The 18,181-nt window shown below is 38.2% G+C and overlaps 1 protein-coding gene across 4 annotated transcripts in view; it reads right to left on the bottom strand.

Annotated features, from left to right (window-relative positions):
- The window catches only part of LOC308687317 (phosphatidylinositol-binding clathrin assembly protein), a 54,763-nt gene that overhangs the window by 30,487 nt on the left and 6,095 nt on the right, over nt 1-18,181 (bottom strand). For all 4 annotated transcript variants that reach the window (XM_081359750.1, XM_081359749.1, XM_081359751.1 and 1 more), the window contains exon 2: nt 7,982-8,124. In XM_081359750.1, coding sequence (XP_081215876.1) covers nt 7,982-8,124 — 143 coding nt within the window. The remainder of the gene's footprint in view (nt 1-7,981; nt 8,125-18,181) is intronic.

Raw genomic sequence — 18,181 nt, 5'->3', positions numbered from 1 at the left:
AAAGCAGCTGTGCGGAGAATGAGCAAGCTCTCTCTCTGGCACCGGGACTTAACCTTGGAGAGAAACCTCTTGGAAAATGCATGGCCGAGCCAGTGAGCACCAAAATGCAGAGAATTTTGCTCCATTCCGGAGCGTAGATCAATATGGATTACTAATTCAGTGGAGTCTGCAAATCCACGCTCGCTCACCTGCTACTCTGCATGAACGCCTCTATCTTACATTGCTTAGGTTATTCAAAATGGATGTCAGAAGTAAGGACGATAAATATAGATTGATAGGCCAGGAAGGGTCCCGCATTCTCTGCTCAGCAAATAATTAATGTGAGAACAAACCTCAAGTAGTGTCAGAGTGAAGCATCATTTATTATTAAGGCAGGAGGCACTTCGACACGGAGCTTTCTCTCCCAAACAGAGGAGCTTCTATTAACACAGCAGCTCAGGCTGAGGGAAGATATCAGCAATCTGGGAACAGGGATTGCTCATGTTTTAGCCACTGATTTTGCGCGTGCAGTCGGGAACTGATCCAGAAGCAACGCTCGAACTGCGTATGAAAACTGTATGTGTGCTTGTTTGTGCGCGAGAGCACTAACCCTGCAGGGAACATGTGTAAGTATGCTGCATGATGATGCCCTGATAATGTGCCGGCTGCTGGTCTTCGCTCTCTCGATCCATACATGTTCTGAGGTTTCTATGGATACGGCCTGAGCAATTACTACGGTTAGAAAAAAAAAGAAAAGCTTAAAGAAAAATGGCGAGCACAAAAAGATAATGACAGGATATGAAAGGAGGCGAGTTGTTCGATAGCGATTATTTTCAAACACTAAACCCATTTTGTTTGTAAAGTTAAGAGCTGGAATTGCATCTGATTCAAAATGAATGCCTGAACTAGAAAACAAAGTGAAAATGGGTCACTAAATTGAAAAAAAGTACCAAACTTACACACCATGCAAAGCTGAAGTAGTTTCACGCTCACAAAATCTCACCAGCAAAAAGAAAAGAAAAAAGAAGTAAATAATGTAAATGTAAACTATTAAAGGGGTCATATAATGCCATTTTTGTACAATCTAATATGATTCTTTAGGGTTTAAATTAAAAGTTTGTAATATACTTTAATTAAAATTCTCATTAGTATTGTAAGAAAACACTAATTTTACCTGGTCAAAAACAGCTCTGTTTTCAGCACGCCATTTAAGTGCATGTGTCTTTAAATGATAATGAGCTTTGCTCACCCCGCCCCTCTGTTCTGTGTGCACACCGTAACACAATAACCATAACGCGTTGTTCATTATAAACATGGGATTATGAATTATATTGAGAACGTTGTACATAGAAAACATGCCGTAATGTACCCTTAGTGTAAACCTTAGACGCATTCATCTTGAAGCGTGTAAGCGATTTGCAAAGATTAATATAAATATTAATATAAAGGTTAATAAAACGTTACACTCACGTCTTCTGGAGGTTCAGCAGGAACACGTTTGTACCGATCCTTTTTTCAGGAGCAGCTTCTTAGCAAAACCAGCTTTATACTGACCCTCGTTTGTAAAGCAGTCTGGTGTGTGAAATGATTCGCGCAAACATGAAAGCATGGACGTTGATCGTGGGGAATATCCCGCATCAATGCTTTGGGCATATTCCCTTCAAAAACAAAACTCAGCCACTGCGTCTTCAGTGGTTCGGATTTAGGAACATCAAAATGATGCGGTGTTCCTTATTACACCCAAGAACAGAGCACCACAATCACAGACGCCATTCTGCTCCAGCATATCAACAATGCACTATGATGACAGACAGCTCGCTCACGAGCGAGGGCGGGTCTGATTTGAAACGCTGCTGTCAATCATACAATCGTGGGAGGGGCGTCGATTTTGTGACGGCTTGATTTGAGAGAGGGGAAAACATAAGAAGATTTAAAAATTTTATAATTTTATGATGGTTGTGTACAGACACTGCCAACACACATTTCAGTACAATCAACTTGTAAAAGTGCATGTACCATTATATGACCCCTTTAAAATAAAAAATTAAAATGACCCTATCACACATCAGTGTGGGCAACAGTTTTTATAGCAATGAAGTAAAGTGACAAAGCATCATGGATAACTCTGCCCCCGTGTCATTGCCACTACGTCGACCACCACAGAAAACAAATGGTCAATGTTTCGATCCAACAAGGTGAGTTCACCAATTCCCACATGTAGTTTATCCATACTCCCTACTTAAGCATTACTGATTACTGAGAAGCAGGTGTTTGTTTTCTGCCAAGATTTGCCATTCCTGCCTGCAGGGTAGAGAGGGAAAAAGACATCAGGGGAGTGAGAGAATGTTTCATAAAGGTAATAATTACCTTACCTAGCGCACATCACTCACAAACAGCATCCATTATGCAAACAGATCCCACACAGGGACCTGAACTCAAGAGTCAGCACATGGCCAGAATGCTAAACAGCCCAATTCACAGCTATGTCAGAAAAGCCTTCGAAGTCAACATGAAATAGCATTTGCAGTCCATTCCTTTAGCATGTTACTTCAATAATGTGACGCATTTCCAAATTTGACTGGATAAACCAATAAATGTTTTTATGTATTTGTATGTACGAGTGTGTGCATGTAATGCATGTATGTGTATATACAAATCTTTTTTTAACATGTTACTTGACAGATTTGGTCAGATCTCTCGAACAGACAGAATTAAAAGCCCAGAAAACTGAAGCAATTTCTTACACCCAATTACATGCACTTTTGAATTATGAAGGGAAGCAAGATCTTGCAACTTCCACGACTCCATAGATTATACATTGCATAGCATTATATACAGCAGCAACAAATTAATCTAGAAACTGTTCTCTGTTGTTCTTCAGAAAAATGCACCAGATGTCAGATGCAGAATCCCAGAGCACGCACCTGTGTTCACACTCGCAGAGCATATTCAAGCCTGACATTTACACAGACTTAATAAAATTAGATTTTTAAATGCTGAAACTCAGTGGTCTTGTGTTGACATTAATCTTCTGTGTTAACTATCAGCGAGATTTCAGAAAGGCTGCATTAATTACAGCAATAGCCTTAAACAATGCCTACAGCTATTTGGCCATTGATTAACATTATCCAGGAGCCCATGCGACCTACGTGACATCAGCTGCGCAAGAAAGACGTTTCAGATGTGGAAGTTAATTAAATTTCTATGAAAGATAAGACAACATTTTTTTTCCCTTCTCTGGATTAATTTGCACTGCATAATGAGACTAAGAGTAAATAAAGTAAATAGAGTCAATTTTGATTTTCTATAGACACAGCTACAAGTCCAGTGATGAGACAACAGTGAATAGATCAACTGATCACACTTTTTTTTTTGCTGAAGCAAAATTATTAATTTTAAGGGAGAAATGTTTGACACAATGTTTATACCACATTCATGAATTTCATTCAATCTTCTGGTCAATATTTGTGTATTTCCAATTGTTAACAAGTGTTTGTTTTGTCTATGGGAAAATTTGTCTATTCAACTCAAATAGTAGGGCCCTATGATTTCAGGATTGAGGAAAGCGTGGACAGAATCAAGGAATCCAATCCATAAAAATGGAATTCACAGTATAATGTGGAATGTCACGAAATCTGGCAAATAAAAAGTGGGAATGCACACTTAAATCGCAATATTAACCAGTGTCTGTGAATATTCAAATGCAAAAAGGATACTATGTACTTCAGAAGTCTACATGTTTTGCATGTCTCTGTGTGAATGAGTGGCACGGTTTCATCAAGCACACACATACTGAAACACGTGTGACGCTTGTGGTGTTTTCAGCATCTGCGGTCTCACTATAGGTAGACACTTCCCAGGGCTGAATCTCCAGAGTAAAAAAATATATATATATATTTTTTTTTTAAGTTAGTCAGGATTAGTCCATTAAAACGTGATTCAGAAATATAAAAAAAAAAAAAAAAAAAAAAAGGATTTTGGAAAAATATTAAAAAAAACTACTTAGAAAAAATAAAGCAGAATTTTAGGTCGGGGGGGGGGGGGTCGTTTTATCATTTCAGTTAACTAGACATGGATTTTGATCACTAAAATTGAATTTAACCATAAGAATCCAGTTAAATTTAAATGGAAAAAAGGAAACCAGACAAAATAAACCTGAAAAAGAATAAAACTTTTACAGGGCCCAAAAAAATATTGACAGAGAAGTTAATGATGAAACCAAAAGGACAAAACACTCTTTATTAAACCAACCTTTATTTGAGCCTCCAGCTTCTAATAGAACCACTGAACATCCCTCACACACAACCTCTCTCAATCTTAAGTATTAGCTCACTCGCACACTCAGACTTCCTTCGGTACCCAAAACGAACCATTCTAGATGGACAGCATCTTGCTTAACATACAAGGTTAAGCAATTTGTCTACTGTGTGACCCCGCATGAACCAGCTGATTAAAATTCCACCCGCTTCTTTTGCTGTCCCTTGCAATTTCTCTCTTTCTGCAAGTCCCTAAAGTTATCCTACCTAGATGTTTTTTTCAAACCCCCCCTTCTTCTCCTATCTCTACCCTAGACAACATACAATCCCAGTGACGTCGTCACTATAGCAAATTGTACGTTCAGTATCTGGGCCATCGTTGAGTGACATCGCCCTTTTTCTGTCCTATTCGCACAAACGCATGGGCAAACGCCCTTATCAACAATACCTTATCTGTGGCCCTTCCTGTGCCCTCTCACAGGACTACTGCTGACAAGACAAATGTCCTCCAAATGTCTCTGCTCCTCGACAGACAGTGATAACCAAACGTGTGTTTTTGAAACCATAATGGGGTAAAGGATTAAGACCAGTCCTGACCTGGGCCAGACGTTCAGCTCCGATAACAAAATCCACCCCTGGCTGATTAGTGCCCCGTCATGCCATAGAACAGGGTGTGCTGAAGGACAGTCCTCCACGCTCACTATCTCTGACACTGGCGAGAACAAGACGTATAGTGAAGGACTTTTTATTTTATAGTCCAAGGGAATGAACAAGGACACATGTGAGAGTCACTAGCACTGCCATTGTTTTTGTGTGTGCGTGTGCCATTGTTTCCTGCAGAATCTATAGTGCCAGAAAAAGTAATTATATCCATCCCGAGTTGTGAGCTTGCAGTCTAAATTGAATGTGATGAGATAAAAAGGACAGTTCACTGCGCAATAATGCCAGGACAATACAATAGATGCGTTTTCTTCACTGGCTCCCCTAAAAAAACAAAAAAAAAACATAGTGCGACTAGTGTAGTACTGTACATTTCACAAAGTAATGACTCAACTCTTTTAATGAATCGTGCAAACTTCTGACTCACTGAATCCCACAAGTTATCTAACTGACAAACCGTCTTTTTCAGGACATGCTAAAAAAGTAAAGGTGAAAATGAGTCAAAAATGTGTTCTTTTAATTCTAAAAATGCCAACAATTTGCATTTCGAAGTAGTGTAGTGTAGTAGTAGTAATAACCCTCATGTTGTTCCAAACTAGTATGCCTTTCTTTCTTTTGTGGAAAATAAAAGAAGATATTTTAAGAAACGTCTCGCTGGTTTTTTTTGTTTTGTTTTTTCAGTACAATGGAAGTCCATGGTCAACTTCCATTAACATATCTTATTTTGTGTTCTACAAAAGAGAGAAATTCATACACATTTGGAAAGACATGTGGGAGGGTAAATGATGAAAGAATTTAGATTTTTAGGTTAACTATACCTTTAAGGTCTGTAATAATTATAATTAGCTTTAGATAAAAAGTATTTGGTATATTTAGATATTGTAGCTAGGTAAACGAGTGTGCATTTCTAGAAGAGCTTATGTAGTAACAAGCAGGCCATGTGCACATCTAGGTCACGTCCTACTGTATATATCATTAATGTGTGTGTGTGTGTGTGTGTGTGTGTGTGTCATGTTCTCACCTACCTGCTGTTTATCATTAATGGACTACATGTTTGTGCTTGTATATAAGTAGGGCTGGGTACCGAGTTCGATACTTTTTAGGTACCGACCGAATTGCCTCGATACTATCGAGTATTGAAAAATGACTTATTTTTCGGTACCAGATTTCGATACCTAAGGGGTTAACTCGTCAATGTCAGTGCTCAAACAAATACATATGAAATGCACAACGACACGCCTAATTAAAGTCGCTCACGCACATACACGCAAACTCTACACACACGAGACGCGCGGAACTCTCTGCGCACATTCTCATATGAGACGCGAGCACACACACACACACACACAATACCCTAAAGATGTGGAAAAGTCGATCAAAAGTGTGGCTACATTTTTCCTGGCTCGATGCCAACAGCGCGCGATGCAGTATTTGCGGTAAAATAATTGCTGCAAAGACAGGTGTTGTGCCGAATTTCGACCCCCGCCAAATTATTACCCCCCTCGTTGAAGTCAGCACCTGATTGCCTAATCCTAACCCCTCCCCTAATCTTAACCCCTCCCCCACAACTAATCCTAAACCTACCAATGCTAGCGGGGGTAATAATTTGGCGGGGGTCGAAATTCGGCACAACACCTGTACCGCGACAGATATGATGAAGCCCTTGACAGTGCACGGAGTAAACATAAGAGCAGAAAGTTGCTCCGTCTTTGACTGGTAAATTAAGAGATACCTTGTTGATCACTCTGACAGTGCTTATATTGCAATTTACTGAATGTACACTGCCGTTCAAAAATGTGTTGGTCAGAATTTTTTTTCAGTAAGGATGCATTAAAGTGATCAAAAATGACCTTAAAACATGTGTAATGTTACAAAAGATTTCTGTTTAAAATAAATGCTGTTCTTTTGAAATTTATATTCATCAAAGAATCATGAAAAAATGTATGTTTCCAAAAACTGTTTTCATATTTCTGAAGGATCATGTGACACTGAAGTAATGATTTTGAAAATGCAGCTTTGACAACACAGGAAAAAATTACATTTTGAAATATATTCAAATAAGATTTTAAATTGTAATACTATTCCACAATATTACAAGTTTTACTGTATTTTTTTTTTTTTTTACAAATTCAGCTTTGGTGAGTATGAGCTCTTTATAAAAAAATATTTTGTTCCTTATGTATATGTAGGCCTAAGGAATATTTTGTTCCTTTGTGCTTTTTTTTTGTTCCTTTGTGCACTGGCTAAGGAGCATGAGTCAAACTGAAAAAATAAAACCAAAGTTTTTCTGAGGTAATGTGTTATGTAATCTTGTTAAAATGGATTTAAAAAAAAATTGGTATCGAAAAAAGTATCGTTCAGGAACCGGTATCGAAATCAAGGTATCGGTATCGGTATTGGTATCGAAATTTTTTGAACGATACCCAGCCCTATATATAAGTATCTATTTCTATCTAACTCTTGTTGCTGCACATAAACTGTACACACTTTCAAACTCAAACACTGTATTGAACAATTAGCACATAAAAATGAATACTTTTATTCAACAAGGAAGCATTAAATGTATCAAAAGGGGAAAGTAATGTTACAAAATAAACTCAGCAAAAAAAGAAACATCCCTTTTTCGGGTCCTGCTACAGGACTGCAGATGTGGCCAGAGCAATAAACTGCAATGTCCGTAATGTAAGACGCCTAAGACAGTGCTAGAGGGAGACAGGAAGGACAGCGAATCATCCTTGCAGTGCCAAACCACATGTAACCATATGTCCCTCCATTATTCCTTTTCTGTTCATCAGATGTCTCGTTTAGTCTTTCCAAAATGTTGCAGGTCACTTTGACTCATTTAAAACATCACAGATTTACTGCAACTTAACACCAACTTTTCAGGATGACAATTTAAAATGCTTTCACTGTCTGTCACCATGTCTCACACACTGCACATTATGACTGCTGAGCTGTGATTTGTCATGTAGGGTCAATTTGACCCTACGAGCTATGCTGGATCTTCAATGGTAACTGCACAGAGGTTGTCTGATGTGAACCACAAATCCCAAAAAAAAGTATGAAGTTCAAGTGCAGAATCTCACCTCATTTCCATACATCATTAGGTGGTGTGTGGTGATGAGCGCTTTGAAGACCACAACCCAGCTGCTGTTGGTGGTTCTCTCAAACAGTGTGTCGGCCAGCTGGGGAACGTTCACATTCATCTCATTGGTGCAGTGGATCAAGTCTGAAAACACACATGACGCACACGTTAGAGCAACAAACATCACTGATTCACATCTCGAATGGTTCTAAGACCCTGCACAAGATGTTTCAATAAACACAGCACATAGCAGGGCCTTCACATTGCGTGAAACATATGAATGTATCTGCAGCGGGTGCTAATGGAAGCAGATCTCAGCGGACTCTCATAATATCTCTCAGTATTCTACACAGAGGGTTAGACGGGCTTCTAACCAGTCGTTCTGTTATGCAACTCACAGACAAGCAGAGAAGATCCAGTCGCATCTTTAAATATGCAGGAGCACCCCAGTTTTGCTTTGCGTACTCGCATACGAAAGCAGCATCTTTTGAACGCCATCAGATGCTCGAAAACTCGTTTCTGTTCTGTCCTGTTTGCATAATGAAGACATTCCTCCTTCAACCCAGCGTTCTTTTTAGTTCTTCAAAGGCAAAACTCTTTTCTCCCTTCCCTTGAGAGAAACATTCGTTTCACACACAGAGCAGGTAATGAGGGAGACGACTCCTCCGTATCTGTCGGATTTTGGCCCTGTGGGGCTGTCTGTTGTTCTAATAGGGAGTTCTAGTAGTAAGTAGTGCAGCTCCCAATTGGAGTCTGATGATGAATCACAAGGATCTGGTAAAAGAGACGGCACACTAGTATGTGCTATACATCTACAAAACACACTTACAGAATGCCAGCAAGGCACAAATGGCCTATAAATTGAGGATGTAATGCACTACAGAGTGGAAGCTAGAGTGCGTGTTGATAAGCCTCAGCCATGTTTTGTATACATAGTGGGTCATTATAATGAATGCCATAATTGTTATAATTCTGTAAAGAAATGCAATTTAATGTTTACCTCAGTTGGCATCAACAGCAGTTATTTGTTGAGATGATTATTATGTCCGTTAAATAAATAGAAATTAAATAAATAGCAGCACTAAGTTCATGGGTTTGTTTCCCAGGAAATGCATGTAAAATGCATACCTTGGTAAATTGGTGTATATACTAATATAGCAATACATACGAATTTGAGATTTTGCTCATTTGGTAATATTGTATTTAAAGAAAGGCAATAAACAGATTATTGTACAGACAATAAAAATATATATAAAGAATTAATGTGTTAAATAATGCTTTAGTCTTTCCTTCCTGTTACAATAGCCCAATAGCCTTTTTATAGTGTAAAGAGATAGTTCACCCAAAAATGAAAATGTTGTCATCATTTACTCCCCCTCATGTTGTTCCAACCCTATGTTGAACACAATAGATGACATTTTTCAGAAATGTTGGTAATCAAACATTTCCATAGAAGGAAAAAAAAATACTAGTCAATGGCAAATGGCTATGGTCAACTGTCTGGCTACCAACATTCTTTAAACTATCTTCCTTTGTGTTCAACAGAAGAAAGAAACATGAGGGTGAGTAAATGATGACACAATTTTCATTTTTGGGTGAACTATCCCTTTAATAGTCACATTAGGCAGGATCGTGAAATTTAAGACCTCTTAAAATGATAACTAAGACTGTAAATTTATTTTTAATAATATAAGATATAAGATTTAGATATAAGACTTTCAATGGCCTTAAAATTTTTCAAACTGAGTTTAATACATTTTGAAACTTTTTGAGGAGCTGCAGGGACCCTGTAACAGTATCTGCCAAATGCATACATGTATTAACAGCATAGTTTGGGTTGTGCTGACTTTCTTTTCTTTTGTGGAACAGATAGATAAGATATTTTGAAGAATGTATGGAACAGTTGAAATAACTGTCGAAAAAACTTTGGACCCTATACTGACTTTTACTGAATAATAAAAATAAAATAAAAACACTGAGGCATTTTTCAAAATATCGTCTATTGTGTTTCTCAAAAGACAGGTTTGGAATAAAAGGAGGGCAAGCAAATGACAGAATTTTTATTCTTGGGTGAACTATGCCTTTAACTGAGAGAGATTTTCTTTCATACATTTAAAACGACTAATAAATGAAATATTTTGGAAATTTGGAATTGAATTGAGAGTTTTGAATAGGAATCAAATCTAGAGATCTGGGTAGTTGCTAGGTGGTTACTAGGTTATTCTAGGTGGGTGTTTACTGGCCCAAATGCAAATGATATTTTGATCTCTATAAAACGCTCAGGGTCCCTCTTTAGTCATGTCTGTGGTATCACCCACCAGGGAGAAAAACCTGATCACTTAGAAAAGTAATAGCACACAGAGGCACGCTTTGAGGTATCACTCATACCCGTACCACAAACGAGTTACGTGCCAACGTTTAGCACTTAGGCTGAGCAACAGTAATTGTATTGCAAGCAGCATTAATAAATCTGTGCGATCCTGAAGATTCAAGTCAACTCCACTGAGCTATTCAGCATCTCTTCCCAAGATGAATGCATATTCACGTACTGTGACTACTATTAAAAACACACTGCAGCCTGTTGGGGGATGAGTTACGAGATTGCTGCCTATTCAACAGTGTTTTTCCCCATTTCTCTCTCTCGCTCTCTTTCCAGTACTGAACTGCACCATGGCTTTTGTTTCAGAGCTCGGTCTCCTTTATTCTGTCTTACTTGTTTTCTATGATGGTCAGATTGGCTCCTTTGGCAGGAGGGGGAGGAAAAAGAACGAGAGTGAAAAACTTCTGAAGTGAGGATATGTGCTGATTTAAACAGATAAAACAGGGCACATTTGGTGGCATTGATCAAAAATTTCATTGTCTTAAATGGAGAAAGACTAAGAGAGGCACAAATAACAGTTAATGCGAGCAAGAAACTCCCCACTCCGACCAATTGAAGCACTGGGAATGTATGTGGTTGTATGGCTGATTACACCCTGGATCAGAGCTTTCAGACATTGCATATCAGAGCTGTTTTCTTGCAATGTTGTAATAATACTTTAAATCCATGTATCAAATGTATTTTCACTAAACCAAAAAAGCAGGTTGCCTAAATAAGCACAAGCTATTAAACAGGCATTCCCCAGTCCAGTTAGAGATAGTTTTTTGGTCAGGTTACCATCCACATATTTTTGTCTCAGTTCCCTTCAGAGATACATTCATATAATTATTTAATTCTTATCATTTCCCTCAGCATTCGACTGTAAAGGTTGTAGAGGTTGTTAAACGTTTTACTGCCTTGTGCCATGTTTTCACACAAAACAAAACTAATGTTCCCCCTGCGTGAGACTGTTGCTGGTTTTGCTTAATGCGGGACAGTATAAATCCCGTAATGAAACAGTAATACAAACCATCAGGGATTTTTATCAAGGTTTATCGTTAAACCGGTAACCATTTCATCCCTACTTCAATTCCGATCAAATTAAATTGTGATGCAAAGCAATGTAATGAATTATAACACATATTGTATTATACAACGTGTATCGCATCATGAGGTAATTAGCGATAGCACATGATACTAGTCTCCAATTATCTCCTTTACAATGCTTCTGAGTGTCACACACTAAGTTCACAAAAGTAGATTCCCAGAGTGACAGAGAACAGGCAGCGTTTCACACCGCAGCCTTTAAATAGAGTTTCTGACAGTGTTTCACTAAAACATACAATCACACTTCCATGTTATCCCTTACAAACACACACACACCTGCATGGTTCCATGCTGAGATGTGTGCACCAGAGCATGAAATGATGTGCAGTGGCGAGAATCGAATCCGAGAAAGGCGGTGAAAGGAAGCTGTGGCCCAATGATGTCACTGCAATGCAGCAAATGAAGAGTCTTTGAGCGATGAGGTCACACACTTTCAGTCTGCCTGTGTCAAAGTCTTATTGTTAGCCTGAAAGACAACGAAACCCTTTGGAAACGTTCCTACCGGGCTGAGCCTGCCACCAGTCAGAGTTGACAGAGGCTCAAAAAATCCTTGAGTTTCAAACGCACGCGTCGCTGCCATAATTGGCCAGTGGAGACTGGTTTGGAATTAAAACCAGCTCTATGCAAGAGTGAAAAATGAACAAAATTACAAATTAAAGCACTTTTGATTCAAAGCATGATTTTTCTCGGCTTACAAATTAATCTGGATTGAGCCTTGATGAGGCACAGGAAGTTTGGCAGGAAGCCTCTCGTGTGTGTGTGTGTGTGTGTGTGTGTGTGTGTGTGTGTGTGTGTGTGTGTGTGTGTGTGTGTCTGTGTCTGTGTCTGTGTCTGTGTGTGTGTACAAGAAAGTAAATTGACCAGGTGGCCTGACAGTCTGTCCAGCTGTCAGCCAGAAGACCGTAGCTGGTGCTCACCTCTGAACCACCACAGCTGCCATGCAAATTACTTGATCCAAGTGTACTAATCACTGACTCCAGGTCAGTTCTCCATGGCCCTCTGCTTCTGAAATAATGCACTAGAGGTGGAGTGGGAATTGACATTTCAAAGTATTGCAATATGTTATTGCACAATATTCTCAGACAAAACCAGATCCCCAAACCAGTCTCATTCACTAAGCATGCATGCACACTAATTTGTGCATGAAATCTGCGTACAAACGTTTTCACGAACAAATCATGATTCACCAAAAACCTTCGTACTAAAAATGTATTCTAAATTTACAAAAATATTTAGGAACAACTAAAACCACACGTATGCAAAAAACACTTTCTATGTGCAGCCTTATGTTTAAAAGTTATATTTCATCTTAAAGTTGGTATCAGTGATTTCAGGCCCAAGAATATTTTTATCACATTCATCTAATCTTTCCTAACGATCCGCTAGCTGCCCGCCCCATAAGCATGCTGTCAAAAAACTGCGTCTCTGTAGGCAGCCTAGGCTCTGAGATCTGCACACAAAAACAAATGGTTTCACCAACCACTCAAAACTAAAACAAATAGTGTTCCAACCAATCACCGACAGGGGGAGGGTGTTGTGAGGTTTTGAGCCAGCTTTTTCTTCAGCTCTGACTTCGCGTGCAGCCGTGCACGAGCACAAAACCTCACAACACCCTCCCCCTGTCGGTGATTGGTTGGAACACTATTTGTTTTGGTTTTGAGTGTTTGGCTAAACCATTTGTTTTTGTGTGCAGATCTCAGAGCCTAGGCTGCCTACAGAGACGCGTTTTTTTGATGGCATGCTTATGGGGCGGGCAGCTAGCGGATCGTTAGGAAAGATTAGATGAATGTGATAAAATATTTTTGGGCCTGAAATCACTGATACCACTTTTAACATGACTATTAATTATATTTTATAATTTTAATATAAACTTTTATCATAAATTGTATAAATAATAAGATTTAATTTCATCTAAAATAGGGATGTAAACGGTTAATCGATTATCGATTAATTGTCGACAAGAATTTACTCGATTAAATAAAATTATTGTCGGTTAATTGAACATTGCGAACGTGCACGAGATTCTCTCGGGCGGCGAGAGACCCGACACAAACTTGAGGCGGTAAAAAAGAAACCAAACATGAGGCGGTCAAAACGGAGGGGAATGTGGGAGCATTTCAGAAACAGAGCTGCCAGCCCTCACGCATCACACCACACATCCATTATCTCATGCACAGAAAAATCGCGAAGCTAGACAGAGGCGGGGTGCGTTTCCCGAAAGCATCGTTGGCCAACTATGGTCGCAAGTTCATCGCAATGTCCACTGAACTCTATTGGTAACGACGGAACTTGCGACCATAGTTGGCCAACGATGCTTTCGGGAAACGCACCCCAGGTTAGCTATGATATATAAAAACTCAGCTCTCAGATTCTGTCAATTTTATTACGAAATTCAAACAATAAATACCGTTTTGGCGCTTGTAAATGTTATGTGACAGATCCCTAGCGCACGTGAACCGATCATCTCAAACGTTACTAGCTAATAGTAAAAAAAAAAACACGAACACTGTTGAAAGATACAGTACAACTTACCGAAATGTATATTTCTCATACATAATATCGATCAATCAGTGTTTTTCATCAGCGTGAATAGGTCAATAACATAGCTGGAGAACAATTCTCACATTTACCTCAGGAAAGCCATTTAATGAACATAATAGGCTATAGCACGTAGTTGGCAAGAAAAGAAATAGCTATAGAAAGTATTTTGCTAAATATGTGTTCTATATTACATATTTATTATATTTTTACTTGTATCATTAAATAAAGTTATTATAATAAAAAACGCATCATATTTAATTATTTTTAACCTTAAATAATAGCCTACTACCAGCTGTTAGGGCTTTCTGTATGTTTACAGCATTAGGTGAGTTGTTGTTTTTTTTCTTGAGAAAAATTAATGTCTATCTTGTGTAGCCTACCTAATATTTATCCAAATGAGTCAATATTAAATAAAATCACAATACCGGTAATTGAATTGAAATAATAAAAAAGCGTAGCTTACCAGAAATTGTACCATGTAAACATTGTAACATGTTGTCGCTAAACCTAATAAAATTCAGTTTAGTTACTAAAATGTTAGTGACAATCACAATACACTTATTGTGATGCAATTTTTTTTTTTACAATTATTTTTACATTTTTTTATGTATTTTAATTTTCTGTGCATAATTTATTTTGTTAAACTACACAAATTCCATTATCTGTACCGTATCCCAACTGTTACAATAAAACATCAGTTGAGCAATATAACATGCATTTTTATTCAGTATATAAGCAATATTTTGCTTTTTATGTTAAAGACACTATTGATACCGTGAGAAATTTACATTCTCAGGAAAATAGCCGCTTATCAATTAATCGTTAATCGATCGATAAGGTCAATCAACTAATGATTAATGAATTAATCGATAATTTGCATCCCTAATCTAAAATATATTTATTTCATCACATACAGTGCAAGAGTAAGAAAAGCTGCATTATAGCTTCAGCTTCAAGGTTTCTTTGAATAATGCAGGTTTACATGGATGACACTTGGCATTGCTCGAGGATCTGGCGAGAGCAGTTTGCAGAGAGCATGTTTAGCAACGAAAGCTGTGAAGTAAAAGTTCTGCGGAAAGCCCTTATATGGAGATGGTTTGGGCGTGTTTTATGCAAACCACTAACCCTGTGCACGTGGCGCTCATTTAGAATATTCCAAATTCACAAACATTAGAACGAGATTAAGAACAAATTCATGTGCGTATTAGGCTTGCTGCGATAGTCTGTGTTACCGGTGTTACACGGTGCTCAGCCGCCCGCAACATCAGTTACTTCACTTGCCCACCGCGGCACAGTGTACAGACATGTTTACCGACTATATGGACCTCCAAAGCAAGAGCATGAAACGATTTATTCAAACAATTTCACTAAATAAAAAATTTATATCAAAAAGACTGTGATTTTCTTTGTGGAAAAGAGGACCTCCAGACCTGTTGAGATTTTACTCTATGTTCAAAAACAAATGCTAACCTCTCTAACCTGCAAACCGTTTTGGATTTAATGAGCGCAGAGAGTCTTTTATCGGCTAACCGCTTCAGCTAGCTTGAAGGAGAACAGCAAGGAGAATTCTTCTCCAAATAAACAACTGTGCTCCCTCTGTCTGGGGAACCTGGGACCTCCATTAAATATAGCTGGGATTCTTTTTGAGAGCTTGTTTGCTATGTTTGTATCTCTGCCTCCATTTCCTTCAAGATGTGTGTTGATGGCCTTGTTGCTGTGATTGCGAAGTGCTGGAAAAGGAAATTATGCTTATCTGGTGGATGGTCTGAAATGTGGTGAGACGAGGTCGGTATTTGATCAGCGTTCTGGGAACATAAATGTGATGATGGTGACATTTTTGTAAAAGGCCTATATGGGATTCCTGAACAGTGAGTTCAGTGACACAGTTCTGTGGAATACCGCAGCTATTCCTCACATGTCATTCCCATATTTCTCCCTCTCTCCCTCTCTTTTCTTTTTCACCACAGCTTTGCAACTAATCAGCAACCTGGGAGCACAGCTTGTAGAATTCTATAAAGCTCCAGTCTATAATAAAAAGGACAAAAGAAAGCCACACAATCATATATAAGATCAGCCACCCCTTTATTTCTCACAAAGCCCAAGAAATGTCATTTAAGGCAAGGAACACCAGAAAGTAGAAACATCAAATGCAAGTCTTTAAGCATGAATGCTGACGCATTAATGTCTAATGTCCAAAATAGCATGATCAAATTAGGAAAGGTTAGGAAATTAGGAAACTAGAATAAAAATTATTTATATTTGTAGCCTATATATTTTATATATGCTTTAAAAATGATAGATGAGAGGTTTAAGCTTACTGTAAGTCTATATTTTTTTTTGCGCCTCTATATTCGCAAACACCAAAGAAGGGTCATTCCGTGTCAACTCAACCAGACGTCCAAGGCTAAAAATTTGGATTTTTTTTTTCTGCTGAAAGAAATACATAAATGAATAAGAAAGCTGAAATCTTAAATTTAGTGAATGTATATTGACCAAGTAATCCACTATTTTGTAGAGGAGGGTCAAAATGACAATTTTAACCTGTTTACATGGGGGTAAAAATGACTTTAGACTTTTAGGCAGCATCATCATTTTATTTTTACACGGAGTTTGGGAGGTCTGTTAGTAAAATCTGTTGACTTTAACAATCTATGTTGCATTATATGCCAACAGTGACAGTTCAAAAAGGGGGAAAGCACTTATTGTGTTTTTTTTTACCCCAAGTTTGCATGCCCCCATTTGGCTCCAAATCTCAGGTGAAAATTGTCATTTTGACCCCCTCTACAAATAAATGGATTACCCAGTTAAACTCCACTTATTACATTTAATATGTTGGCTTTCATCACTATTTATGTTTGTCTCTCCTCAAAAAATGTACAAAATCAAACAAAATTTGAGCCTGGGAAGTTTCTGAAATTTGGTTGATTTGACATGGAATGACCTAAAACCGTTGTTTTTTCAACATTACATTTCAAGGATTACTCTCAGACTTCAAACTTCCAATTATTATGCTTCTTTGGGACTGTTTTTTTGCGAGGACAAGGATAGTTTTGTGCAATAAAAGGTTATAGTTTTGTAGTATCCGAAACTGAAAATATGTAGTTTCGCACATATGGGCATGAGTGAGAAAAAAGAGCTTTGAGAATTCTCTCCTCTGAGATGCGTCATAAATAAAGTCCCAGGTTTTGCAGAGGAGATGTCAGAAGACGAGCCAAGGGCTCTTATAAGGTACAAAACAAGCTATCAAACAGAGCCAAAGGCCCTCAGCAGCTATAAATAGGCCACATCAGCACTATGAGCGTGAAGGGAACAGAAGCAATGTGTCATGCAGCATGTGGAAGCTCTCTTAAAGTGGTGCAGTTGTGTCCTCACACTGAATGAAGCTCAACAAACATTGATCAACTGCTTCTCTACCTAAAAAAAAACCTCCACTGAATCTGTGCTTCAAAAACATCCTCTTTGATCAGTCAACGGTAGCTCCTGGTTCTATTTCTGCTTGCTAGCTTCTAATACAACATGCTTCGGAGCTTAATAAATACAAATACAAACATCCATCATCCACAAAATTACAATGAGTTCATAAGTAAAAGCTACTTATCTGTGAAGCAGTTTTCTCTTGCAGAGGACAAACTGTTGACAAAGCATCCTGAAGGGTAATCTGTATTCTGAAAGGCTGGGTGGTATTTCCCAAGACATGTTTGAGAATGGCTGTTTTGTCTTTGCTGCACAGCATCATTTCAGCTGTCTAGTTCGAAATCAGAAGCACTTCACCTTTAACCCTCACACACTCCAGATTCAGACTGCTGCTAGTTGGATAGTCTCAGGATTATTGATTATGGGCGTAAAGGTCTGCTTTAGGCATGTGTAGAACCACACACATTCGAAATCAATTAGTCTGGTGGGTTAACTGAATGTCTAGTCAAATGATCAATCTTATGAATGGTATCTGCATCAAATGAAATGCTTTTTAAGACCTGTACAAAAAAAATGAATACTATATGGGCACATTGGGCAGGGAAAAGCAATGTCTATGGTAACATCGTAAACCATAAAATGACTGTAAAAAAAACAAAACAATTTCCAATTCAAATACAGGTTTGATAAAAGTAATTATTTTCACTATCGACTATTGTTTAAAAATAACCAATGATCAGGGACAATAACATCCTGTCAATCAAAATCCGCAGCTCACAC

This window comes from Scardinius erythrophthalmus, assembly GCF_964197995.2.
Source record: "Scardinius erythrophthalmus genome assembly, chromosome: 2".
In the NCBI taxonomy this organism is placed as follows: domain Eukaryota; kingdom Metazoa; phylum Chordata; class Actinopteri; order Cypriniformes; family Leuciscidae; genus Scardinius; species Scardinius erythrophthalmus.
This window is presented reverse-complemented; position numbering and strand designations above follow the sequence as displayed.